This window comes from Bathycoccus prasinos (genome assembly GCF_002220235.1).
Source record: "Bathycoccus prasinos genomic : Chromosome_3".
Taxonomy (NCBI): Eukaryota; Viridiplantae; Chlorophyta; class Mamiellophyceae; order Mamiellales; family Bathycoccaceae; genus Bathycoccus; species Bathycoccus prasinos.
Window position 1 is genome coordinate 346,008 of NC_024006.1, and position 16,797 is coordinate 362,804.

The window sequence follows — 16,797 nt, forward strand, 5'->3', positions numbered from 1 at the left end:
ACTTATATATATGACATACTACACTGTGTTTGCGCCCGCGTTGAAAGCGCAGACGCACGAGTAGAGCGGACCGTTTAACAACTGGGCGACTTCTTCGTGCTTGACCATGCCTAAATTAATGCGATCTATACTGAATTCGGCTCTTAAATTCGTTTCGATACCGCGACCCATACCTATGAGAACGGCCAAGTCGCAATCGAGGCACTCATTCGCGCATGGTTCGCTGATTTCTCGCAAGTCTATCACCGGCAAATCGGAACCGGAGCCGATGCAGGCGAGCTGCCCTGATTCGATCGCTTTTTTAAACACGTTATCTTTGTCATTCATACGAAGTAAAGTCGGAAACACGAGTTCTTCGAGTTCTTTAATCGTAATGTCGTTAATCGACGGCACGTCGTTCGCGCATAAGACAACTTTCGTGCCTCTCTTCAACATCTCTCTCGCGAGCGGCAAGACGCCTAAAATAACATCCGCGCCGGCGTTGTCGACGAAAATGCAACACTTCTCGTGCACTCGTGTTAAATCATTCCATCTTTCCTTTAACGCGTCGAAATTATTCACCACGAACACGTCCGTTTTCGTATCTCGCGTCTCGAAGAACGATTTCGAGATGTCGTCTTCTCCTCCTTTATCTCCGTCGGTAAACAAAGCCTGACTCGCCGCCGCGCCTAAATCGAAAATATTTCCCGCAAACACGCCTTTCACCAGCTCTAATATCCCCGCGTTTTCCTCCTCCAAGCGCTCTAAAACTCTCGGCAACGCCTCCAACGCTTTCATATTCTCCTCTCGCTTCACCGTTCTAAAACAGTCGTAAAATCCAAGCCGTCGTAAACACTCGTCTCTGAAACGACACATGTGAATCACGTTCATCTTCTCGTCTTCGTTCTCGTTCAAATCGTTCAAATACTTCTCAAATCGTTCTCGAAAGACTTCCGATTTCACGTCTGCATCCTCCACTGTTTCGTCCATTTTTGCTCGTTTCGTAAACTCTGGCAACGCCATCCGAAACACGCGTATCCAATCTTGCTTTTTTATCTTTTGCGGATGCAGTTCTCCTGGATTATAAAGAAAGGTCGTCGGTTCGTACGCGTGGATATCTCTCAAGTGCGGGAATGGAACCTTCGTTTTTTTTTTCATCTCGTTTACGTCTGAATCATCTTTCGTCGTCGTTGTTGGCGCAGTAGCAGTCATCCTCCCTTTACGCGGACAGGTGGAGTTTGTCGCGCCGCCGCCTCGCGCGAAGGAGTTCGCGTGCGCACACCACCGAGTCGTAAGAGGAGTAGTTTTTGTCGTTCTTTTTCCCGACAGCCGAAAGAAGCCAAACATACATGCATTTAGGGTTGCAAAATCTTGAAAATCTTCGTCGCGCTCTCTCGTTTTATGCTGCAGCGGAAAAAATCTCTCAATCGCGATTTCTCTGTTTTCCTTTCCACTTCGTAGGAACGTCATATATTGCACGCTTAACCATAAATAAGAATGTTTGCCTTGCACGCACAATCGTTCGCGGTTTCCGCCAGGTAAATACGTTTCGTTTATTTCGCATCATCCGATCGTTTTGTTTTTGGATTTCTAAGTAGTATAAGCGCGATTTGATTTCCTTTCCTTTTTTTTGTCTCAGAGAGAGAATGGATCTTTTAGTACCAAAAGAGAGGTTGGTTTGTTGGTTTCCGGTGCAAATTGAAGCAAAAATAATTAAAAAATCGGCCGCGAAAAACTCACACCTTTTACTCTCTCCCCTTTTCAACGTACAGGAACACCACCATTAACAGAAAACAAACGTCCAAGAGAGCGTCTTTGAAAGTTAGAGCGGAGGTACGGATGATTTTTTCGCTCGCGAGGAGTAGAAGCGCCGCGTTTTTCGATTCTCATTCTTTCGTGCTCGGGCGATATATTTCCGGGCGTATCAGAACGAGCCGGATTTTTTTTTTTGAGAGGCTGTTTTTTCCTTGTTTTTGCCCGTGATGATGAGCCTCCTATGTAATAGTGTTTCTTTGGAGTTCTCGCGCTGACCTTTTTTTCTCTTCTCGTTTCTTAAAAACAGGGTGAAGCTGCCCCGGCGCCTGAAAAGAAGGCGGAAGTGCCGCAAATCGGCCCGCCGAGAGGTTCCAAGGTGAAAATCTTGCGCCCGGAATCGTACTGGTTCAACGACTACGGCAAAGTGATTTCGGTCGACCAATCCGGCGTTAGATATCCGGTGGTCGTGAGATTCGAGAAGGTCAACTACGCCGGCGTCTCGACGAACAACTACGCTTTGGACGAGATTGAGTATTAATTCAATCAAAATCTAATGCTAATAATATATATTAAAAATGGAGAAAAGAGAGGAAAAGGAAAGAGAGAAAAAGAGAGAGAGAGAGAGAGGCTGTATTTAGTTTCAAACGCAACATCAGCAAGATTGTATTCGAACGGAAGGGTGAAAGAAAGAGAGAGAAAGAGGTAGAGAGAGGCGGAAATACCGTCCACCCAGAAATTTTTGAACGTCTTGTTTAGCTCGTAGTAAAGTCGGCGAAAAGTATAACAACTAAGTGCTGTGGTTGTAATAAAAAACGAACGTTTTGTATAACCGCATCATCCATATTTAAGCTTCCTCACTTTTCTCTCTTTCTCTCCTTTCTCGAGAAAAACGACGAGAATGAGGGGCGGCTCTCACCGCCCCCGTCGTCCTCGCGATTGGCACCAACAATCGTCGAGGTCGTCCTCGCGAGGAGACGATATGAACAATTTGGTGGTAGACTTGGACGACCCGACCGTAAAACTCTGGGGTCGGTTAGCCGTCTACGCGCTCGTGTTTCTCGCGCCCGGGTACGCAAATTCTGTTTGCGATGAGAGATTTTCCAATCAATACTATCATCCGTTTCTTCGTTTCTCTCTGACTCTCTGACTCTCTCTCTCTCTCTCTCTCTCTCTCTCTGCACGTACGCGTGCTTATAGGTTACTGTTGTTCGCGTTACCGTCGATTCGACTGGGTGGGAACATACAACTTCAACAGCAGCCACGAAAAGCTTTAGAGCAGCAACACCAACACCAACACCGCTGGTGGCAACACGACGAGAAACAGAACGAAAACGACGAACGAGGAGGAATAGATGCAATAGCGGACGATTTAGACGTAGACGCGCTGTTTGAATTAGAAGAAGTGAAACCGCACGAAATGGTTGAAGAGCATCAAACGTCGTCGCGGGGCGACCGGGAGCACGCGCGCGCGCCGTCGATGGAAGGCGACGACGAAGAGGAAGAGAGGGAAGCGTTTGAAGCGACCGAAGGGGGTGGCAGTAGGAGTAGTAATAGTAAAAGAAGAGTTGATAGTGTAGACGATGACAACGTAACAGAGAATAAAGACGCCATAGGAGCTGGAGGAGAGGAAGAGGAGGATAAGTTGGAGAATTTAGACATGTCCTGGAGCGAGAAGGAGGAGCACGAGAACGCGATTAGAGAAGAGGAGGGAAACGCCGCAAAGGGGAGTAGTAGTAAGTACAGCGATAACGATGATGATGCGTTAGACGCAATCAGCGCGGAATCGTCGGCATCGCAAGCGAGAATTAAGAAATTGAAGCAATTGATTAAACCAAGGAAGATGCGCGTGTTTCTTTCCTTGAAAGCTATAAATCCCGGGTGCCGCTATTTATCCGAAGGCCTCGGGAACGTCGAACGAAGTGATCTTCAAGGGAACGGGTACGGAAAATTAGTCACGGATCCTTCTCAGTTATATACCGTTGGAAGTAGTGGTAGTACTAATAACGGTTTAGGAGTCTCCGTGCAGCAGCAAAAGCAAACGATAATTTACGACGGAAACGGAGAGCCGATGACGAAAAAGCCATCCGGCGCGTCCGTCGCGAAAGAAATCGCCTCCAACGCGGGCAGTGGCGGGCTGAGAAAACTCCTCTCTTCCGACGACAACACGAACATTTCTCCGGACGAGGAAGCCGCAAACGCTCGAATCAGTCCAAATAAGTGTCGCGTTCGCTGGTCCACGGGCCGAGACGGCAAGGAAATGTCCACGACACCGATGGAGTTTAAAATGCTCCACGTTGCTCGCAAACAAGCGTTAGAGCTCGAAACGCAATTCCTTCCTCGTCTCCCTCACCGAGATTACGACCAAACGTATAAAACCTGCGCAGTTGTTGCCAACGGAGGCGTCCACCTCCGAGCGCAAAAAGGCAAGGAAATCGACGAGCACGAAGCCGTCTTTCGCATCAACTACGCCCCAGTTTCCGGAAAGTCGTCCGCCACCAACAAAGACTTCTCCAAGCACGTCGGTTCTCGAACAACCTTCGACGTCGTCAATCGTCCAAACTCGGACGCGCTTCTTCGCGGCGCGCACACTTGGCGTAAAGCGGAAAGACAACCTGGCCAATCTGGATTCGCGGGTAAAAACACTCCGGGCAAAACCCGCCGCGTCGCTGCGTTAATCCTCGGCGAACCTCTCATCCGCGATGCTCGCCGAGAACAGTTTTTGCCGCTCATGCGCGCCAACAAAGACAAGGAAATCTACCTCACCACGCCCGAAACGACGTACACGTTTCGCTACGTCTGGCACGAGTTGAAAAAAATCGTCGAAGCTCGCAACCCGGGCAGCAAATACAACGACAAACCGATGACCGGTTGGACTACGGTCATGCTCGCCGTCCAACTCTGCGAAAACGTCTCCTTATACGGTTTCCAACCGTTTAAAGGTGACTCCAAAGACGATCGGTACCACTACTTCGACCGAGTCACCGCGAGCTTAAAAGTGCACTCGTTCGATTTAGCGTTTGAAGTGTTCAAGTTGTTGCGAGGTTTCAACGTCACGTTGATCGATCCCGAGCACGACGGCGATTTCGGGAAACGGATTCAATAGTCATCGTTATGACGCGTAGCTTTAGATATGGATAGATTCTAACCAATTTTAGCCTCATTATTATCATCATCGTCGTCGTCGCGTTGTTGTTCTTTATGGTGCGAGATTTTTTCTTCTTCTTTCAACTGTTTCAGAAAAAGATCGAAGAAATTTTTCCTCACTTTCCTTTCGCTTTTGCGTTCACGAAGTCATCCATCGCGACAAAGTCAGAGGAATAGGGTTAAAATCCTCTGCGTCGCGATAGTTGGGATACTACTACCACTGTTAAAGAGAGAAGAAAGATTGCTTCGTCGTTTACTTAAACATGGTCCAAATCCGAGAAGGGTCAAATCCTCCTCCACCGCAGGTCTCATCACGCCGCCAAAATGACACAAACGTGTTATGCAAACCGATACAACCGAACACAAATAACAACAACAACAATCCACCACCGATGCATCATCAACGAACTCGTAACCACCACGACGTGAACCACGAGGACGATAAGAAAATCGAAACCTCCAAGGAGTCTTTCGTGAAAGCGAACGCGCCGAGACGAATAAAAAAAGTCACTTTTTCGACGATGTCTGGGAGCGAAATCGCGAGAGCGGGCGTTTTACACGTCACGGAAAGGACTTTGTACACACCAACGGAACGCATGCCGTTAGAAGGAGGAATATTAGACCCGAGATTAGGGACGACGAATAAGTCACAGCCGGAGTGTCAGACGTGTAAAGGGAAGATTATGGATTGCAGCGGCCACTTCGGGTATTTGAAGTTGGAGTTGCCGGTGTTTCACGTCGGGTATTTTAAAGCCATCGTGCATTGTTTGCAGTGCGTGTGTAAGGAGTGCTCGTGTTTGTTAATGAAGGAAGAAGAGCAGGAAGAGATGTTGACGAAGTTACGGTCGAGGGAGAAGAAAATTGGAGGCGTCGACCACGCGTACAGACGGGTGATGTTTAAGAAATTGTTGGAGAAGTGCAAAAGGACAAAGGTGTGCTTTCAGTGCGAAGCGGTGAACGGGCCGGTAAAACGTGCGGGACAAAACCTGAAGATTATTCACGAAAAGTATACGAGCAACAAAGCCGAACAGGAGAAAAGAGAGAGAGCGTTTGAAGAGGCTATGAAACACAACGACCAGTTGAGACAACACATCTCGAGAGCGCAGGACGATTTGAACCCGATTCGAGTGTTGCAAATTTTTAAAAGAATCGCTGAAAAGGATTTGAGTTTGTTAGATTTAGCACAGAGACCGGAGAACATGGTCATCACGCACTTGAGCGTACCACCGTGCTGTATTCGACCGTCCGTAGAGTTGGACGGACAAGCCGGGAGCACGGAGGATGATATTTCCATGAAATTGGTACAGATTATTGAGATTAATAACGTGTTGAGGCAAGGGTTGGAACGAGGATTAGCGGTGACAAACATGATGGAAAACTGGGAGTTTTTGCAGATTCAGTTCGCGATGTACATTAATTCAGAGTTGCCCGGGATATCGAGTCAATATCAGAGTCCCGGGAAACCGTTGAGAGGCTTCGTGCAACGCTTGAAGGGAAAACAGGGACGGTTTCGCGGTAATTTGTCCGGGAAAAGAGTTGATTTCACCGCGAGAACGGTCATATCTCCCGATCCAAACTTACGAATCGACGAGGTAGGTTTGCCACAACACATCGCGATGCAGTTGACGTACCCAGAAACGGTAAATAACAACAACATCGCCGAGTTGAGACAGTTGATAATCAACGGCGAAGGAAAATGGCCGGGTGCGAATTTCGTGAAGTCTAAGCAGTCCGGGCATTTTTCGGCTCAATATTTGAAATACGGCGATAGAAATCGAGTCGCGAAAAAGTTAAAACCGGGAGACATCGTCGAGCGGCACGTGCGTGATGGCGACATCGTTCTTTTCAATCGCCAACCGTCTTTGCACAAGATGAGCATCATGGCACACCGAGCGAAAGTCATGCCATGGCGCACGTTACGATTTAACGAGTGCGTCTGTGCGCCATACAACGCCGATTTCGACGGCGATGAGATGAACATTCACTTGCCGCAAACGGAAGAAGCGAGAGCGGAAGCGATCAGTCTCATGGGTGTGACGCAAAATCTGTGCACGCCCAAAAACGGTGAAATTTTAATCGCCGCGACGCAAGATTTCTTAACTGCCTCGTTCTTATTAACCTCCAAAGAAGTGTTCTTTGACCGCTCGCAATTTGGACAATTAGCCGCGTACATGTCAGATGCGTTAGAATCAATCGATTTACCGTCGCCAGCGATTGTAAAACCGATTGAAATGTGGACTGGAAAACAAATCTTTTCCGTTTTGATTCGACCACGCATGCGAGATCAGATTTTCGTCAACTTGGAAGTCTCCGAAAAGGCGTACACAAAAGTGAACCAGCAAATGTGCTCGAACGATGGATATGTTTGCATCCAAAACTCGGAAATTATTTCTGGCCAGTTAGGAAAAGCAACTTTAGGCGGTGGAAACAAGACGGGTCTGTTTTACGTCTTGAACTCCGATTACGGCGCCGACGTGGCTGCAAACGCCATGAACCGTCTCGCTAAACTAGCCGCGCGATGGATAGGTATTCGCGGCTTTTCCATCGGTATAGACGACGTGAAACCGTCTCCTGAATTAGAACGAGAGAAACAAAATCGAGTCGATTCTGGCTACGCCAAGTGCGACGAACGCATCGCGAGCTTCGAGAAAGGTACGTTGGATTTACAACCCGGGTGTAACGCCGAACAGACTTTAGAGGCGGAAGTTTTAGGCGTGCTGTCTGCCGTTCGCGAAGCGGCCGGGAACGCGTGTTTAGACGCGTTACCAAAACTAAACTCGCCTTTAGTCATGGCATTGTGTGGTTCCAAAGGGTCTACAATTAACATCTCGCAAATGATGGCGTGTGTCGGCCAACAGGCGGTTGGAGGCACGCGCCCGCCGGATGGCTTTTTCGAACGTTCTTTGCCGCACTTTAAGCGCGGCGAAAAAACGCCCGCGGCAAAAGGATTCGTCGCGAACTCTTTCTACTCTGGTTTACTTCCAACTGAGTTTTTCTTCCACACGATGGCTGGGAGAGAAGGTTTAGTCGACACCGCGGTGAAAACCGCCGAAACCGGGTACATGTCCAGACGCTTGATGAAAGCGTTGGAGGATTTGAGTTTAGGCTACGATGGGACGGTTCGAAACAGCAGCGGAGATATCGTCCAGTTAGAGTACGGGGACGACGGGATGGAACCAACGTTGATGGAAGGTTCAGAAGGCGAACCTGTAGAGTTGGAACGCCTCATGTTGAGAGCGAAAGGTTTGATTCCTCAGCGAAAACATCCATACGAAGAGAATCCTACACAGACGCCGCCGACGACAAAAAACGGTAGAAAGAACGGTAAAAACGGAGTACACGCGACGACCACACCCGCTGTAAAGTTGGAAGGTAAAGATAAACTCATACTCACTACTGAAGATGCGAACGTTATACTCGAAAAGCGAGGTTTTGGCGAGAAGGATTTACCCGAAGACGACGAAGACGAACGCCTTCGCGCGGGATTACAATACAGCAAAGATAAAATTTCGTACCGTTTCAAGCAATCCGTCCGAGACTATATCTCGTCGCCAAAAGTGCTCGAGCAAAAACTTTCCACGAGACGCGTGGATGCGTTTCTCAAGGCGTGCGTGCAAAAGTATAAATCGAAACGCATCGAACCGGGCACGGCGGTGGGCGCTGTCGGTGCGCAATCTATCGGCGAACCCGGGACACAAATGACGTTAAAAACCTTTCATTTTGCCGGCGTTGCGTCGATGAACATCACGTTGGGTGTGCCTCGTATCAAAGAGATTATCAACGCGACGAAGAATATCTCCACGCCGATCATTACAGCTAAGTTGATTTCGGACAAGGACGTGAAAGCGGCACGGTTGGTGAAAGGACGAATGGAGAAAACGATGCTTGGCGAAATTTGCGAAACTATTTCGGTCGTTTTGCGTCCGTCCGGAGCGTACCTTGAATTCGTACTCGACGAAAAGGCGATCGCTTCACTACAATTGGACGTGACTGCTGAGTCCGCGAGAGAGGCCATATTAGCCGCGCCGAAATTGAAACTGAAAGACCACAACGTCGTCCTCGCCGGGAACCGCGCGATACACGTGATACCTCCTGACGAGAAAGCATCTTCGAAAGATCCTACTGGTAAGAGAGCCATAATCAACGTTTTACAATCATTGCGAACGGCCGTACCAAAAGTCATAGTTCGCGGTTTGTCTTCCGTCACTCGCGCGGTAATTAACAAAGGCGGCATGAGCTCGAAGGACGACAAGGATTCGTTCAATTTGATCGTCGAAGGCACGAACCTTCTCGACGTCATGTCTATCGATGGTGTCGTCGGCGAAGAGACGACGACAAACCACATCATGGAAGCCGAAAGGTCCTTAGGTATCGAAGCTGCGCGTTCTTGCGTGATCAAAGAAATCAACGATACGATGAAGGCCCACGGCATGTCCATCGATTCTCGACATTCGATGTTATTAGCTGACGTGATGACGTATAAGGGAGAAGTTTTGGGCATCACCAGATTTGGGATGGCTAAGATGAAAGAGTCCGTACTCATGCTCGCCTCGTTCGAGAAAACCACGGATCACTTGTTTGAGGCGGCTCTGAGGGGCCGCACGGATCAAATCGACGGCGTTTCCGAGTGCATCATCATGGGCGTTCCCATGCCGATTGGTACCGGCATGTTCAAATTGAAACAGCGGAACGTGGATTTGAAAGTGACCAAGTTGGATCGAGTCATCAACGTAGATGAAGACGATGATGATGATGATGACGACGAGAATGAACATTTGCGACTCGAGCGATCTCAGTACGACGAAGAAGTCGAGCACGAGCACTTCATAAGTGAGATCGAATACACCGAGATTCGTGAGCTTCCGAAACGACCACCTTTATTGTTAGAGTAGCGCAATATATGTAACAACGATTAATACCTGGTACTGAATACACGAATATAATCACCTAAAGCTATACACACACACACGCACACACACACACACACACACACGCGCGCGCGGGGCTACTTATACATTTATATTCAATGAAACTTCTTGATTAACTTTGCCAAAATAGAAGCCGCGTCTTTCATATCGGACAAAAGGCAATGTTCGTCGTCGGCGTGATACGTGCTCATCAAACCAAAACCAATCAGTTGAATATCAAACCCGGCGGATTTCAAATCGTGTACCAGCGGTAGACTCCCCGTCAATGAATACGGCTCTGCTTTTCCTTTCACCTCTTGAATCGAATCGCACATCTTCGTAAACGCCGGAGACGTTAAATCGCACGCGATGCCAGTCAATAAATGTTCGCCCCATTCGATGGACAACTTACCGACTATTTTCTCGCCGCCACTTGGATTTTTCGGATCGTCGATGATGAACTTAGACCACGGACCTCTCGTGGGTAACTCGCCAACTTTTTTATTCATCTCCTCCACCGTTTGTTCCAAAAACGATTTCACCTCCTCCACGTCGTAAAACGGAGTCAAACGAATGTCTCCGGAAACCGTCGCGTCTGGAGGAATCTGATTCAATCCGCCCGGTGCGCAGCGAATCTGCGTCGGTTTCATCGTCGAACTCGTGATAAACTTATACTCTTTCTCTAAATCGCAAGGCGGGAACTTTGTGTAAAACTCCTGCTGCAACTTTGTCGTTGCTTCCATCGCCAACTCGATCGCGTTGATGCCTTTATGCGGCAAACCCGAATGAAACCTGTGCCCTTGACACTTCAAATCCCAAGTAATCGCCCCGGCGGTACCAATGCACGGCTGCGAATCCGCACAATCCACCCAAACTACCGGCCCGCTTTTACAATGATCCAATTCCCCATTCTCCACTAACCCATCCACGCCAATCCCGGGCCCGTTGGCCTCCTCGCTGGCGATGAACACGCACGACAAACTCGTATTCAACTCAAACCCGTCGATTTCGCTCAACTGCGTAAACAACGTCGTCATCAACGCCACGTGCCCTAAACAATCCGTCGTCCCTCTCCCGTATAACTTATCTCCGTCGATGGTCAGTTTAAACGGATCCACGTTCCAACTCTCCGGATCCGCCGGCACGACGTCCAAGTGCGACCCGACAAACGACAGCTGTTCTGAGCCTTTTCCAGGTAATCGAATGATAACGTTGCTTCGTCCGGGAACGTACGTCTTCCTCTCCACGATCAGCTTCCCGCCGTTCTCCACTTTAAAAGGGTCCAAACACTTCAAAACGTGAGCGACCACTCGGTCTTCTTCCGGGACGAACGCGGTACCAACTCCGGTGTTTTGGACAAAACGTGACTCCCCGATGAGCTTTTCGAGCAACTCGAGGAAGCGAGACTCGTTCAGTTGGAGCGCGTCAAGAGCGAGCTCCGTGTCCGTGGTTGTAGACGACGACATCGAAAGGGTTGTCTTTTTATTAGTATTACTCTTCCTCCTCTTTCCGTGAAGAAAACGGGAGGTGGTGTGCTTCGTGTTCTGTTTGGGGGTGAAGGCGAGAGAAAGGCGAGAGAACGAGCGCAAGGGAACCATGGAAAAGTGAGGAAATGTGATGGATTCCGCACGAGTGTGTGCTTGCTGCTTCTACTAAAACTAAAACTAAAACTAAAGTATTCAAGAAGATTAACAATACTTCGGAGGATTCAAATCGTTCCCTTTCGGCGCGTACGTGAAGACGTGTTCGATTTCAAAGTTGCCGCCGCCGGATTCATCGAACACAGCGGAAGAAGAAGAAGAAGAAGAAGCGCTCACTATGTTCCCGTCACCATCGAGTGGAACACCGTGCGCGCCCCAGAAGCTTCTCGAACTTTTCGGGAACTGTAAACCGCGTTTACCTAACGCAAATCCTAACGCGAGTGCGGCGGAGCACTCGCTATCGCCGGCGTCGTAAACGAACGCGCACCGGACGCGTTTGCCGTTGCGAGCGAATTCGTGTCGGTCTCGCGCGTTGATCGCGCGAAGATAATCGAGTAACTCGTCGTCATCCGTGTTGGCTTTGTACGCTTGGGAGATCGAGAAGGATTCGTAATCTAAAACGTCCGATAATGGGAGCGCGTCTAAGAGCGCGTGGGCAAAGTGATCGTCGTCGTCGTTCGCGTTGGCATTTTTCTTGTGCAACAGAACCGGAATGCAATCCGACCACAACGCCAACGCGATGTTTTTTGTCCAATGATTTCTCTCGTCTATGTCTTCATCACCTTCCGCGTCGTTTGGTACGATAACCACGCAAAATGACGCTCTAAATCGCATGTCTTCTACATCGGATACCTTGTGAATCCTCCGTAAACGCTTCGCCTCATCGTCGTCCCCTAATACGCTAATCAACGCGTGCGATTGTCTCTTCGATTTCAACTTTTCCGCTGTTTCGTCGTTTTTCCTTGCCTCGGACTCGGAAAACGCGTCTGGAATCACCACTTCTCGAAAAACGTCCGTCGTTTGCCCTCGCACGTCTCTCGACGCTCTCAAAAACAAGCAATTCGCGCAGTGCGCTCGCCAATTCGGAAACACCGCATCCATTCCTACTCTTGGCGCCACGAACACGTGATCTAACCCACCGCTCATTTGGAATCGCCCGAGTCGTTTCAACACGTCCACGTAATACCCCTCAATCGTCTTCTCGTCCAACTTCTTCTGCGTCCTCAAACACTCCGGATACGCCGGAACGAAAAAGTGCGTCGCCTCGCTCTTCTCGCTCGTTCTTAACTGCGTCGAGTACAAAAACATCCGGTGTAACAGCTGCTCTGATTCCACCCTTTCGCAATCTTTCGGCGCTAACTTTGCGATTTCGGATATCTCTCGCGACGAGTACACGTACACCTTCGTGTTTGCCAGCGAAAACTGCTTCTGTTCTTCCTCCTCTTCCTCCTCTGATTTGCTCACACTCAAACCCTCCTGTTGATTATGAGGACGATGATGAAAGCTCTCCTCTCCTCGCGCCATGCTCAGCGCGTACTCGTGAGGACTCTTTTGCAAAAACTGGTGGTGCGTATGGTGCGTTCCGAACGCGTATAAAGGTTCTCGCCCGTATTCATCGTTTAAGTGCCGCCCTCGAGATGATGATTTCCCGAAGAAGAGAACTCTGAACGCGAGGGAAAAGAAGAGGAAAACGATGCAACAAATAGCACGTTTGGTGTGCTTGCGCTTCTCTCGGTGAGAGAGGGAAGTGCGCGAGAACGGGGGTTTTGGAGGCATTGTTGCGAGGCAACCAACGCGCGAGAGTATGCGCGTTGTTGTGTGTATGTGTGTGTTACTTTTTATGCGCGTTTTTGAAGTGAAGATTAGATTTGTGTGTGAAGTCTTTCTCTTGAAAGAAGCCAGAAACTGCGCACGACGCGAACACGTCTACTCTTCGTTCTCTCTAATGTATATCTATATCTACATATACTACTTTATTCTAAATATCAATCGATCTCGATTTCATTAAATTTAACACGGTCCCCACCGATGCTCTCACCCATAGCTCGCGCGTGCGCCTCTTGGTTGTACCAGTTTTGGGCGTCGTTGACGCGCGAGCGAAACTGCGCCTCGGCTTCTATCCTGCTTAGTTTCGGGATTAGAGATTTCATCTTAGAAATCCACTTGGAGACTTTTTGTAAAGCTGGATCGCCTTCATTGGCGGCATCGAATGTGTTGGCGGATACGCCACCGTTGAGGACACAATCGGCAAAATCCCACAGGCGGACGAATTGCCAGACGTCGTCCGGGTTGTTGAACTCTGGATTGCGAGAGGAGAATAAGGCGTCGCCGACGAGTGCTCGCGCGGCGAGGTCTCTCGAACATTCAAAAGAGACTCGGAAGGCTTCGACGTCTACGCTAGCGTCTACTGGGGAAATGGTAGAGGGAAGAGGTACATCTTCCTCGCTTTCATCATCGCTTTCATCCTCATCGTTTTGTCTTTTTCTCGTCAGCGGAGGACCGCGTTCGATGCGCTTGAGGCATCCGCGAAATCCGTACAAGGCTAAACCGTCGCGAATATACGCGGAAAACGTATCACGGACTGGGAACCACCTCAAGATGAAGGTGACAGCGGGTAAAGAGCTGTCGTTACTGACGGCATTCGCGAGCTTTTGCGATAACTTCATGGAGAATTGCTTCTTACTCGCCGCGTCGATGGTATTACACGAAGAAACGCAACGCAAGATACTTTTCACGCACGCATCAAAACACGCGCCCGAGGCATCCGAGCGCGGATCGAGTCGAATTTTGGCGATAAGTTTTATAATTTCTGCGCATCCATCTGCGTCAAACTTTTCGCTCTTCGCGTGTGTCAACGGCGCTTCATCTTGAAGGTAATTGTAATCGCACAGAGCGCGAATGGCGCTCACGACGCCCAAGACGTTGACGGAAACGTCCGGGCGTTCCTCGTACACCGTCCCTTTCGACTCTTTCTTTTTATTTTTCTTCTTGCTCCGTGTTGGTTTCACCATCAAATCGTACTCGGATGCCGGGAACGAGTCGTCGATGCCAACTTTCTTGAGCGCATTTAAAGCGTCTTGCGACGACCAAGTTCCGGAAATTTTAGCATTAGGGGTTTCCGCGAGCGTTGTTATTTTGCTACATTCGACATCCAACACGATGACGACATCGTCCGCCTTCTTTTTCGAGTTCTTAATTGGCGTGGAGCTGTTACGACTAACACTGCTGCGCCTCTTCTGCCTCCAGGATCGCTCTGACTTTGCGACGGCTAACACCGCTTCGAAGGAGGTGTTCGTGAGCGTATCCATGTTATCACCGTACCACGATCCAATTATACTCTCCCCGCCGTTTCCTCCCTGCCGTTCGTTTTCGTACAGCGCGAAAATCAAAGCATCTCTCGCCGCAAAAACAATCTCTTTGTTCTTCGAAGTGTGTGTTATTACGTTTAACAACCATGGAAAAAGTGCATTCGGATCGTCGCACATTTTACTCTTCTCGGCGTATCTCAACCACCTACCCAACAAAAGTTCCGCGCATAAATTCATGTGTTCGCTCCTGTTCTCCGCTCGTTGCATAAACGCTTTACATACCGGACCATCCGGAAATAACTCAAACGGCTTCTCTTCGAAATTATCAATCTCGTAAACTCCTCCACCTTCCACACTCGCCGTACTTTTCTTCATCAGCGCTTTACTCGCAATCGTCTTCATCCTCCCCTTCGGCTCCGGCCTCATGTCCAACTCTTGATGCAACTTATCCGCCTTCTCCTTGTCAAGAGCTTGTTTGAATAATTTATCCGTTTCCTTATCCTCTTCCTCGTACATTTCCTCCACCTCTTCATCCTCTTTCTCTTGTTGCTCGTGCTTTGCAACCATGCTCTCCTCCATCTCGCGTTGCTTCCTCTCCTTCTCGTGTTCCTCCGCGTTCTTCTTAAGCAGCTCGGCGAAAGTGAGTTGCTTCTTGCTCTTAGTATTTTGTCGCTTCGTACTGTTCGTGTTTTCATCTCCGGACACCTTTTCGTCGTCGTTCGAACCACCACTATTACCACCGCTCTTTCGTTTCCGAGTCGAACCGTTCCCATCCATTTTCATCTTCGCTTCGACCTTTTCGAACGTATCTTTATTGTTCGAGAAGAGCAATTTCAAAGACGCATCATTTTCCGACTCGCTCTCTTCTTCGTTTCGTTTTATTCCTGTTTTTTTCTCCCTCTTCTTCTTCCGAATCGTCGTCGCGTCGTCCTCGCTGTTGCTAATCGCGCCAGACGTCGTCGGCGTCTCCTCCACGTTCTCTCTTTCCTCGTGAACGTCAATCTTCTTCTTCTTCTTCTTTTCGTCCGATTTTCGTACCGTCGTCGTATTTTTCTTCCTCCTCGAATTGAACAACAAATCCTCCTCCAAATCGGAACTCTCGCTCAAACCGTCCGGAAGTTCGTCTAACTGCATTTTTGTCTTCTTTTTTGCCTTGGAAACCATTCTTTTTACCTCCTCCGATCAAAAGCGCGCGCTGCTACTAATGAGGTATTCGCGAGCGATTTTTAAAAATTTGTTTTTCTCGTGTGGGAATTTAATTGGACGCCACCAAAGCAAAAAAAAAACCACTGCCTTGTTTTGGATAAAGCGAGAGACGACACAACTACAAAAGAGCGACACAGATGTTCAGACACGCCTCGTGCACTTCTCAAAAGATGTTCCTTTTTAGAAACGTTCCTAACGTCGCTGCTTTTTCTGCTCGCGCTACTCGGAGCAAGAGCAGCACTACCACTGCTTTTCACGCGAGGAAGACGACGATCGTTGTCAGAGCGATGTCTGCGGATGCCGGTCCGAGGGATTTGATCGATTTAAGAGTGGGAAAAGTGACGAAATGTACGGTGCATCCAGACGCGGATAAACTGTACGTCGAAGAGATTGATTTACGAGAAGCGGAAGGGCCGAGGACGATTTGCAGCGGGTTAGTTCCGTTCATGAAAGAAGAAGATATCTTGGGGAAAAATGTCATAGTGGTGGCAAACTTGAAGGCGAGGAATATGCAAGGGGTGAAGTCGCACGGCATGTTATTAGCGGCCTCGAACGAGACGCACGATAAGGTGGAGTTGTTAGTTGCGCCGGAAAATGCAAAGTTAGGGTCGCGAGTTGTTTTCGGCGACGCGGCGTTTAACGGCGAACCGGCGAGCGCGAACCAGGTGCAAAAGAAGAAGTATTGGGAGGCGTTTGGACCGGAGTTAGTTACGAACGGGGAGATGGAAGCGAGTTGGAAGGAAGACGGGGCTGTCATGCGCGTAGAGTTGGAGGGTGAAGAAGGCGACGAAGGCCCGACGTTTGGGTCTGTCAAGTGTGAGTCGCTGACGAACGCCTTGGTCGGTTAAAAGAAGTATTTCGAGGAGCGCCGCCAAGCAGTAGGTGATTCGCTTTCGCGAGTCGGCGACGCTTTGATGACTTTTAGGAACAACAACAATAACAACAAGAAAATATCCGCGCGAAATACAAGATCAGTGTAGTGTTACTGCTCTTTCCCTCTATATAATCAAATCAAAC

At 49.0% G+C, this 16,797-nt stretch overlaps 8 protein-coding genes across 8 annotated transcripts; 4 read left to right on the forward strand and 4 right to left on the reverse strand.

The window, feature by feature from the left end:
• Positions 1 to 18: 18 nt before the first annotated feature.
• On the reverse strand, positions 19 to 1,449 carry Bathy03g01900 (predicted protein; the record flags this gene model as incomplete). Its single annotated transcript, XM_007513995.1, has 1 exon — positions 19 to 1,449. The coding sequence occupies one exon, from the start codon at positions 1,447 to 1,449 to the stop codon at positions 19 to 21; it is 1,431 nt and encodes a 476-aa protein (XP_007514057.1).
• Positions 1,450 to 1,964: 515 nt separating this feature from the next.
• On the forward strand, positions 1,965 to 2,272 carry Bathy03g01910 (photosystem I reaction center subunit IV; the record flags this gene model as incomplete). Its single annotated transcript, XM_007514178.1, has 2 exons — positions 1,965 to 1,985; positions 2,042 to 2,272. 2 exons carry the CDS (start codon positions 1,965 to 1,967, stop codon positions 2,270 to 2,272), a joined length of 252 nt encoding a protein of 83 aa, XP_007514240.1.
• Positions 2,273 to 3,151: 879 nt separating this feature from the next.
• On the forward strand, positions 3,152 to 4,837 carry Bathy03g01920 (the record flags this gene model as incomplete). The annotated part of the gene is made up of 1 exon (XM_007514294.1): positions 3,152 to 4,837. One exon carries the CDS (start codon positions 3,152 to 3,154, stop codon positions 4,835 to 4,837), a length of 1,686 nt encoding a protein of 561 aa, XP_007514356.1.
• A 433-nt stretch (positions 4,838 to 5,270) lies between these two features.
• On the forward strand, positions 5,271 to 9,770 carry Bathy03g01930 (DNA-directed RNA polymerase III largest subunit; the record flags this gene model as incomplete). Its single annotated transcript, XM_007514200.1, has 1 exon — positions 5,271 to 9,770. The coding sequence occupies one exon, from the start codon at positions 5,271 to 5,273 to the stop codon at positions 9,768 to 9,770; it is 4,500 nt and encodes a 1,499-aa protein (XP_007514262.1).
• A 131-nt stretch (positions 9,771 to 9,901) lies between these two features.
• Positions 9,902 to 11,251, reverse strand: Bathy03g01940 (predicted protein; the record flags this gene model as incomplete). Its single annotated transcript, XM_007514261.1, has 1 exon — positions 9,902 to 11,251. One exon carries the CDS (start codon positions 11,249 to 11,251, stop codon positions 9,902 to 9,904), a length of 1,350 nt encoding a protein of 449 aa, XP_007514323.1.
• Positions 11,252 to 11,473: 222 nt separating this feature from the next.
• Positions 11,474 to 13,042, reverse strand: Bathy03g01950 (predicted protein; the record flags this gene model as incomplete). The annotated part of the gene is made up of 1 exon (XM_007513922.1): positions 11,474 to 13,042. One exon carries the CDS (start codon positions 13,040 to 13,042, stop codon positions 11,474 to 11,476), a length of 1,569 nt encoding a protein of 522 aa, XP_007513984.1.
• A 209-nt stretch (positions 13,043 to 13,251) lies between these two features.
• On the reverse strand, positions 13,252 to 15,708 carry Bathy03g01960 (unknown protein; the record flags this gene model as incomplete). The annotated part of the gene is made up of 1 exon (XM_007514362.1): positions 13,252 to 15,708. The coding sequence occupies one exon, from the start codon at positions 15,706 to 15,708 to the stop codon at positions 13,252 to 13,254; it is 2,457 nt and encodes an 818-aa protein (XP_007514424.1).
• Positions 15,709 to 15,950: 242 nt separating this feature from the next.
• Bathy03g01970 (predicted protein) lies at positions 15,951 to 16,628 on the forward strand (the record flags this gene model as incomplete). Its single annotated transcript, XM_007514201.1, has 1 exon — positions 15,951 to 16,628. One exon carries the CDS (start codon positions 15,951 to 15,953, stop codon positions 16,626 to 16,628), a length of 678 nt encoding a protein of 225 aa, XP_007514263.1.
• Between the last annotated feature and the right edge of the window lie 169 nt (positions 16,629 to 16,797).